General features: G+C 42.1%; 1 protein-coding gene across 6 annotated transcripts in view; it reads right to left on the reverse strand.

Annotated features, from left to right (window-relative positions):
- The window catches only part of SHPRH (SNF2 histone linker PHD RING helicase, E3 ubiquitin protein ligase), a 67,593-nt gene extending 60,240 nt beyond the window's left edge, over positions 1-7,353 (reverse strand). For 2 of the 6 annotated variants that reach the window (XM_006755403.2, XM_015558529.1), the window contains exons 1-3: positions 5,784-6,712; positions 4,295-4,360; positions 1,117-1,791 (exon numbers count right to left, since the gene is read on the reverse strand). In XM_006755403.2, coding sequence (XP_006755466.1) covers positions 1,117-1,755 — 639 coding nt within the window. In that variant the 5' untranslated portion in view covers positions 1,756-1,791; positions 4,295-4,360; positions 5,784-6,712. Of the gene's footprint in view, positions 1-1,116; positions 1,792-3,261; positions 3,322-4,294; positions 4,361-5,783; positions 6,713-7,090; positions 7,162-7,250 lie in introns of those variants that run through there. The other 4 variants (XM_015558524.1, XM_015558525.1, XM_015558526.1 and 1 more) reach the window with 4 other exon arrangements.
- Between the last annotated feature and the right edge of the window lie 2,581 nt (positions 7,354-9,934).

Here is a 9,934-nt window from a genome sequence, read left to right on the forward strand (position 1 = left end):
AGCGGGCTGAAGCTCCGCTGAGAAAAGCAGGTTTCTGGGGGTTTTTTAGCTTCTTTATTCGCAACATAGTTGCTTAGAGTTGCAGCTGAGAGGCCGGCAAGTCAGGCTGGGGACGTTGGAGTTCTCAGTCACTGAAGCAAGCAAGCCTCCCTGTTTGCATCAGCTGCCTGGCTGCCGGCCGCCATCTTGGCTGCCAGTTAATTTGCATATCTCGGCCCTACTCTGTGAGTGACAGGGGGATTAGCCAATGGGAAGGGTAGCGGAGTGACACTAATTACCATGTTTCTCTTTTATTAGTGTAGATGACCAAGAATTATCAAAGAAGAGGAAGGGGACAACCCAGGTAGAGGAAACTGTTAAAAAGCAAAGGTGTGGAAAGATGGCAGGAAACAAACCAATATGGAATTTCTGGGACAAAATGAAAAGCAGAGTGGTAAAAGATAAGGGTCTATCAAAGGAAGGATTTATATGCCAGATTATACTTAATTCTGTGGGCAGTAAAGAACAGCATCCCACTTGCATTTCAAATTATACTATTCCAGAGGCAAAATAGATCAAAGAGTTGAAAAGGCAAGCAGGGAAATGGTTAAAGGATTGCTGAAGGAAGAGAAAGAGATAATGAGGACCAAAACAAATCATTAAGAGTAGAGCTGCAAAGGAGGAATTGGGAAGATCTCCTTGAAAAAGTTCAGCCTGAAAATAACCAGCCGTAATATATATATGTATATATTTTATATGTTATTATGAAAGCCCAAAATAAAGTGTACTTAAAACTTAATGTAAGGTTATTGCTGGCTTAACAGACCTTCCTAGTAAGATAACTTCAAAAAGGACTGCCCAATGCAGAAGCATCTTAAAAGACACCACAGAACCCTAACCGGTTTGGCTCAGTGGATAGAGCGTCGGCCTGTGGACGCAAGGGTCCCGGGTTCAATTCCGGTCAAGGGCATGTACCTTGGTTGCGGGCACAACCCCAGTGGGGAGTGTGCAGGAGGCAGCTGGTCAATGTTTCTCTCGCATTGATGTTTCTGACTCTCTATCCCTCTCCCTTCCTCTCTGTAAAAATTCAATACAATATATTAAAAAAAAAAAAAAGATACCACAGAAATCGAGTACCTTAATAATGTGATTTCCATCTGGTTTGTGGTAAAGTTTTATTCTTCTCTTCTTTTGTAGCCACCCCAAATCCTCTAACATTTCACCACTGAAGGATGATTCCACTCGGGTACCCTTGTCACAAACACTGCTTGGCTTGTTGAGTCCTTTTTCTTGTTTCTCCACATCTATGCATTCTGAATGAACATAGATCAGGAACTGACTGCTTGACTCTGAACTGACCAGTGTAAAACTCCTTTCAGAAAAATCTTCAATTAAACTCTGTTCTGGAAGAAGCTGAAGAGTGAATTCTCCTAGAAGTGCTTTCCAAGAATTATCAAAGTGACAGGGAGAAATCACAATATTCAGCTTTACTGACAAAGGGGAAAAACTGTCACCAATCTCTTCTTTATCGATTGATTTTGAGATGCACACTGACTCTGAACATCTCTTTTTATCTCTGTGAGCCACTTCTTCCTTTAGGCTATCATCTAGGATGATGCACTGAGCAGAAGAGGACTCTGAAGCTGTGCAGGGATGCTCATCATCAGTTAAGATGACAGGTTCATTCCTCCGGTCCTCATGCATATTCCAACGAAGCTGCTGTTGCTTTTCTTCATCTATTTTCACTGGAGGAGCGCGTTTCCGTCGGTTGCTCATTTTCACTTTTTTTTTTAAAATGGGTAAATGTGAACTCTAGAAAACAAATACAACAGTAGGCATTCTGAGAGAGAACTTCAGAGTTAAAGGGCTCCCAGATGAGAAATTCAGCATAAACTAGTAGTCCATATATATATAACATGAAATCTTCAGAGGAATAAAAAAGCAGTGAATAATTTTTTTTAAGAAGTCAAACACAGCTAAGGATCACAATGACCAAAATCTCATGCAGCATATAAATTCTGATGGTTTTACCAGTTATTAATGGATAAATTTAATAATAATCTGTTAAATAAAATAAAATAAATTCTAAAAATACATTTAAAGTGTATCAAATATCCTAGAAATGCATATTTAAAGAATTTTAGTAACATGTACACTCATATCATCACTACAGAATTTAAAATTTTTTTTATAATCCCGAAGGGTTAACAAAACTTCACTTGATCCTTACATAGCCTTAAAAATCCCCCAAAACAGATCTTTCAAAAGAGAAAGATAAAAATAGAGAAATACATTTCTTTTTATGAATTAGCAGATAAAAAAGTTAAGAGGGATAGCTGGGCAGGGAATAAGGTAATAATGGCAACCAGGGGAAACGAAGCAGACAAAACAAGAGAACAAAAAAATGTACAGGCACTTGAACTCTATGTAGATGAATGGGTAAAAAAGTTGTCTCCATTCACACAATGAACTACTTACTACTCAGCAGTAAAAAACAAGGAAATATTACCTTTTGCAACAGCATGGATGGACCTAGAGAGTATTATACTAAGTGAAATAAGCCGGTCAGAGAAAGACATGTACCCACGGGGAGCGGGCCTAAGCTGGTCTGGTCTCCCTCAGCGGGAGGCGACCCAGCGATCAGGGGAAGGCAACACCCCCATCACGCCTCTGTTGCTGCTAATGCTGGCCACGAGGCTGCCTGAGCTTCAGCCCTTGCAGCCACTGCAGCCTGTCTGAGCCTTGAGCCTTTGCAGCGGCAGCCGCCATCCTCAGCTTGCGTGAGCCTCGGGCTGGCCCTGGGCAGTGGCAGCCGCCATCTGTGGCTTGCCTGAGCCTTGGGTCAGCCCTGGGCAGCGGCAGCCACCATCTGCTCCCTTGATGCACCTCCTGGTCAAGTCCCCACCGGGGACACAGCATCAAGTTCCCGCCCACCCATGTGTGCCTCCCAGCTCAGGCAGCCCCACCCACCGACATTCGCCTGCTGGCACACAGCCTCCTGGTGATCGCTCGTTGTGGCGTGAGGGCATGACAACCACATAGGCTTTTATTAGTATAGATGTCACCCCAATAAATTCAATTTTTAAAAAAGATTGAAACAAAAAAAACAAACAAAAACTTACTGTGTTTTTTTTTTTTTTAAAAAAAAGGTATGGGAAAAAGGAAAAGAAAGCTTTGCTATCTCAAAAGGGGAAATTGGTCTAAAAGCAGCCCATATAACTTAGGCCTCAAAGTACACTTTTCCCAAGATAGCCAATTACTACATGAAACAGAATAACTTACAGAGGTTAAATCATAAAGCCATAGTGATGGCTGGTGCCTATTTCAACCTATTTCACGTAGCTGAAAAAAAGCATGTATGAACAATTAAAAGTTGGTTTCACGTGAAGTTTAAGAAATACTTTCAACAATTAATTCCATCCTATATAATAAAACCCTAATATGCAAATCAACTGAATGGCAGAACGACCAGTTGCTATGATGTGCACTGACCACCAGGGGGCAGACAGTCAACGCAAGAGCTGCCCCTTGGTGGTCAGTGTGTTCCCACAGGGGGAGCCAGAAGCCCTGAGCTGGTGAGCACTGTGGTGGTGGCAGGAGCCTCTCCTGCCTCTGTGGCAGCGCTAAGGACCCCTTGGGGGGGTGGGGGGGGTTGGACATCCCTCAAGGGGTCCTGCACCCAAAAGGGTGCAGGCTGGGCTGAGGGGATTCCCTCCCCCTGGCTCCCCTCCCCCCCCGCTAGTGCACAAATGTCGTGCACCGGGCCTCTAGTTTCTGAATAAAGTTCCATCGAGTATCTGCAGAGTGCTCATTATGTACTCAACACTGTGCTATACTTAAGGAGAGAATATAAAAGAAGTATAAATCAAATCATGATCTTTAATTTAGTACAGATAATAAATTATGTTTTGGTTTCTTCAATCAGAGCACAAAGAGCAGACTACAGCCGTCTCTCCCCACTAAGTCCCCATCCCTAATTACTCTGTTCCAAATCTAGGAGAGAATAAGAAATATGTTTTAAAGAGACAATTAAGAAATACACAGCCCCTGTTTAAAACTACTACAACAACAGCAACAACAAAACCATCAAACAGAAAATTTCAGTTGACCAGAAACTCTGAGGAATTCCTAAGGACGATGCACAGGGAATCAGAGAAAAGCAAAATGGTGGTGTGAATTAGCACCAAAACATGGGGCATCACCAACAGGGCTTCCATGTGTAATGGTGACTGGGCTGGTAGTAGACCTCAAAGTGGGTCCAGGCCTACAAACGGATAATAATGGAGCAATAGAGTGGGAATTGACAGGTCCTTACCTACCCTCTCCTTCACAAAGGCAAGATAGCTGTGGTGGGGGTATCTATCCTCTGGGGGAACAGTGCCTAAAGTGGAAAGACATTCATTGTTACTGAGTACGAAGAATATCATAAGACAATGGACTCTGCCTATAGAGAAATTTCCCCCATTATCAGTGAACAGAATAGAAAACTAGGCCCAGCAAAGGCTTCTGAACCTCCCCTTATATAAACTGTACAAGCCAAAACAATGAAAGTAAAGTACTAATCTGAACTGCAAAGATAAGCTCACAATCAACAATCAAATATTAAAGGATCTTCAACAGGAAAATAAATCGACAATGACAAACTTTTACCCAAGGAAACAGATGAAGCAATCTAAGTAGGACTTTATAATACATACTAGTAGTCAACATTCACAGATCAGTGTGTCTCAAACTCCACTGTACATTACAATCACCTGTGGAAACTTATAAAAATCCTAATGCCCAGGTACTATCCTAGCCAACTAAACCCAAACTGAGCATACATTTATAACTCGAAAAAAATCAATCACATTTTGGTTGACTCTTTTCCTACAGGATCTCTATCCAGGAATAATAAGCTACTTATAACCATAATGTTAATTGGCAGCTAATATGTCAAGTACTGGTATATCTCTAACCATATTCCAAATCCATCTCCTGGTTTTCTTCATACCACATGAATCCCACCTTTGATGGTTCTACTTAATCTTCCCTTAAATAACAGTATTTGTGTAAAACATAATTACATGAAATTTTCTATATGGACCGAACTTTTACTGTCCTGCATTTTTAAATGTAAATTCCTTTTGCTTGAAATGCTCTTTCATATTTTTCTGTCGCTGTCCCAATCTTCCCCCACAAAACCTCCCTGACCAGGCCTGCTGAGTTAAGAGCCTCTCCTACTTGATCCCAACTGCTACAGTGTTCTCAACGGTTTGACTATGAACTACATGAAAACTAGGCAGCAAACAGTATCCTATTCAGCATTGTACCTCCAATGCCAAGTCAGTGCCAGGATGGAAATGATATACAAAATAAGGTGAAACAAAGATCTCTAACTCCATGAATGCCCTCCCCTTTTTTACAGACCTAGTAGTACTTACTCATATTTCTTTTTGGACTCACATCTCTTAACCACATTCTAGAAGACTATTGGTAAAGTGAAACTATTCTTTATTATTTCTGGTCCAGAATGAGACAGACAAAACTGACTGACCTGTAGCTTTAATAAAAAAAAAAACTGCCAGAAAAATAAAATCTTAAATTAATAAGACAATAAGACAAATGAATATCAATTAAACTTAAATTCATATTCCCCACCACCACCAAATTATAATCTCATTAAAGGACACAAATCCTGAATTACCACACATGTATGGCAGGAGAATACATCTGCTATATGTCTACGTCCAAGGTGAGCCCTATATAATCAAAGCTCAATTGTTACTGATGGCTGAAAAGTTCTCAAAAATCCCTAACATTACCACAGTCTTTTTCTGTGTTGATAACTCCGGCAGGATGAGAGTATTTTCATCTGTTGAACCCTAAAAGATAAGTTAGTCACATAAACTTGAAAAAATGCCTTCATAAAAAGCTTTTACCATCAGATTGTTTCCCAAAATCTTTCTAGCCTGAACTCTTTATAAAAGATTTTTAAACAATAATTCTGTAAGTACAGCTCTTAGGCTGACCAAAAAGAGGATGTATATGTAATAGCATCTTTCAAAAGTAAACTATTTTATTCTCAACTGCCAACTTATTGGCTAACTCCAAGGAGCAGGGGCTATCCAGCAAAGGCACACTTAACCCACTACTGCTCACTACTGTTCTGTTTCTAGCATGGAAACATAAACCAACTATGTTTTTGGTCACAGTACCTGTATCACAGGACATTTCTATTCAGGGGAATGTCATCATTTTGGCTATTACTCGGAAGAATAATTAAAAACAGCTGTAATGACTAAAAATTATTTTAATTTTGTTCAGTTAGAGCCTCAGTTAATTTAAATACAAGTTGGAAAACACCAAACATCCAGGATTTCTGCCTCATGGCCAATGGCAAGTCACTGAGAAAAAAGGGCACAAGCTGAATAGTCATTATTTAATAATACTGCCTATTTGACAGTGACCATCCATCATCAGATAACACAACATAAACCCAGCAACTACCACGGAGTCACAATGTACAACGTGCAAGGATGGCTTTGAATACGAATGTAATTAATCTGGCTCCAAAGGTAAACTGAGAAGTTTCAGACTAACTTGGAAGCCTCGGCCTCTCCTTCTGCTGCATTACAACCTCACGCCCCAAGAAGCTGGGCAGCTGCCCGGTTCCAGCCTCCGGGGGCAGGTCTGCGGCGAATGGCGATGCCCACTGTTTGCTTCCGAAAGACTCAAAGGCGGTTCGAGGAGTCCGGGCAGGGCTGTCAGCGCCCGATGGCTCCCAAAGCTGCAGGCCGAGCAAACCAGCCACCTCGCGGCCCAGGAGCGCGACAACAGCTCCTTGGGAGCTCCAACAAAACACTGCAGGCCCAAGCCCCCCGGGGAGAAACACAGCCTCCTTCCCGCGACCCCCCTCCTCTCCCGGAAGCCGGGGCGGTCCGGTCCAGGGGCCCGCAGGTCTGCGATGGTGAAGGGCCGGGGAGACTCGCGCTGCGGCACCCTCGTAGCCCTTCAGCTTCCCGGGCTCCAGCACAACTGAGTCCAGCCTCCTCGGGGCCCCAGTCTCCGTCCAGAGTTACCTTCCATACCCGCCCTCTGACCCGTGACCCTCCACCACCTGAGCGCCTACCTAGGCAGGTTCTCAAAGCCTCTGCACCAAGGCCCTCTAGGGTCCCCGCACCTCCAGGGCACGCAGTCGCCACCCACCCAACATCCGCCTGCGGTGGGCACGCGCGCTCCCGGAGGTGAGTGCTGGGCGTCCCGGGGGAGACTGAACCCACCGTTCCTACCTGCTGGGTGCGCGATGGAGCGCGGGGTCAAGGCGTACGCGCACGTCGAGTTGCCCCGCCCCCTTTCTCCGGCGGTGACTTCAAGAGCCCCTTCTGCGCAGGTCCACTCGGTTAAAGCCTGTGACAGGATGCCGCTGGAGTCTCGCGATAGCTCTGCCCACAACATTTGAGGTGACAGGATTGGCTGGAACCTCTAGGCAGGAGGCGGGGTCTACGCGAATATAAATAAGCGGCTCACCCAGCTGGAGGGGCGGGGCTTCATTTGAAGCGAGTGCCGGTTACCTTTTGTGAGTTTAATAAGAAAGGCAGAAAAGAATTCTGCAAACGTACTTTTTTTTTTACTTGCTTCTAGAAAGCAGGCATTAGTTAGGTACTGCGTGTAGCTTATCTTCCTCCAAAAAGTTACTCTAAAAGGCTTTCCAGGGAAATGTGAGTACACATTTTCAGTTGAGAGAAAAAAACTACTTGTGTTGTGCTGAAGGTGGCCGACGAACACTTTTGCCTATTTTCCTTCTCTTCACTGAGAGGTCGCCTCTTTCTCAAAGAGTCTATGACATAGACGTAGGCTAAGGCTTGGTTCACTTTGCATAACTCCGAGAGGCTTCCTCGCCAAGAGCCTGTAAATAACCACCAGCAGCCAGCAGGCACTCGGGGATAAAAGAGCCGCTGAGAAGGACTCAGCAGGTGTGATCACAGAAGCACAAAAGTAAGTTCTTGCCTAAGGGAGTTGTAGTTGCGGAGACAGTCCGTATCCTGCTTTGTACAGAACGTCATCACAGACCTCTAAGGTAGTCTGCAAGTAGCCATTTTCATAAATTAAACCCTGTAAAATTCTATGCAAATAGTTACTTTATCCCAGGTTTCAAAAGACAAGTTGAAAAAGTAGAGCGAATGCCGGAGCGATGGGAAGGCAGAGCCCCTCCACATTGGCGAACCTACCATTTTACTAAGTACAAGACATAATGGAACCTTTCCTTTGGAAATGCTTTTGAAACTCGGTATTTAAATATACATGGGGCTGTAAAAGGTTATCTACGATAGTTTTATGTCACTTCTCAACATTGGAACAGAGATTTTAAACTCTTAGTTCGACTGAGTCCGACTGGTGCCAGGCAGAAATACTTAAAAAATAAGTACAGCATCATTTTTTCTTTGTTCACCTTGATTGGTGTAATTAAGCTCTAGACATAGTTTTTGTTATCCTGTGCAAAATATTAAGCTACAGATCCAGCTGTAAGTGTTTGGAAATGTAATTTCAACTATAGAGATGGGATGCTATACAGTATCATTCAGTGGTTACAGTTAAACAAAATTCTTTCTCTTGAATTGCCAGTGGTATGTTCAATCCTGTATTTGCAAAGTGCACAGTATATGCTTTGAAAATTTCTCTATGGGCGTAATGTTTTTCAATATTAGAATCATCAGAGCTAATTTAAGAAAAAAAATAGTTTATTTTTGCACCTTAGCTCTCTGGAAGCTTCTATCTGTGAAATACAAGTTCATCCACCTATTAGATACTAATGGCCTAGTAGCATTCCACAAATTGGAATTAATTTATTGGACATAAGCCAATCAGTGAGCTACTCAGCGTTCATAGAGTTCAATTGCTTCTTGAAATTATAAATTTGATGGCTGTCAGACCACTTGCTTCCTTGTGTGGTCTCACTAGGCTAAGGCAATAGCACCAGTTTCTTTTGGGGACACTTGGCTTTATTCTAGCAAAAACCCTAACTCAGGTAATCTATTTTAGAAATGAATGTTAAAAGTTGTTCTCAAGGAAGACTGGCTGAGAGGGAGTAGATTAACTAACATAAATTTAAGTCCATTTATGGGGAGAAATGGTATAAATGATGACTTATGAGTAGAATTTTATATTTTGCAAAGCCTTTTAATGTTCACTTTTTCATTCTTACAATGACAATATTAAATATTTAAAATTTTCATTTTGGAGTAGAGGAATATGAAACTCAGAGAAATTTAGTGATTTGCCACAGTTTAGCTCTCAGAAAACAGGAGAATCTAGAACTCACCTTGATTCCTTGGTCTTCTAGGCTGTTGCCTCTTATTACTAAGTTGTGTTCCCTTTCAAATAAAAATAAAGAATATATCACCAACCTTTCTAGCTTGACATGGGAAAAATGAAGGCAAGAGGTGTGTAATTATTTCATGACCCAGGGCTGTGTATATTAACAATAAGGATCATTCAGGCCCAGCACTATTTTTTCCTTAAAAAGGTCATTAATAAAATTGCTTTAAATGTAAATTGACTAAATTCTCCAATCAGAAGACATAATGTGGCTGAATGGATAAAAAAACAAGAACTCACTTCAAGTGTAAGCAGACACAGAGACTAAAAGTGAAGGGATGGAAAAAGATATTCTTTGCAAATAGAAATCAAAAAAAAAGCTGAGATAGCTATACTTAGACAAAATAGACTTTAAAACAAAGACTATAATAAGACATCAAAAAGGTATAATATAATTGAACAAGGGGGATATAACATCTACACTAATAAAAGAGAAACATGGTAATTAGTGTCACTCCACTATCCTTCCCATTGGCTAATCCATCTGTTAATCACAGAGTAGGGCCGAGATATGCAAATTAACTGGCAGCCAAGATGGCGGCCGGCAGCCAGGCAGCTGATGCAAACAGGGAGGCTTGCCTGCTTCCGTGACAGAGAA

The sequence above is a fragment of the Myotis davidii genome, unplaced genomic scaffold (genome assembly GCF_000327345.1).
Source record: "Myotis davidii unplaced genomic scaffold, ASM32734v1 scaffold292, whole genome shotgun sequence".
NCBI lineage: Eukaryota > Metazoa > Chordata > Mammalia > Chiroptera > Vespertilionidae > Myotis > Myotis davidii.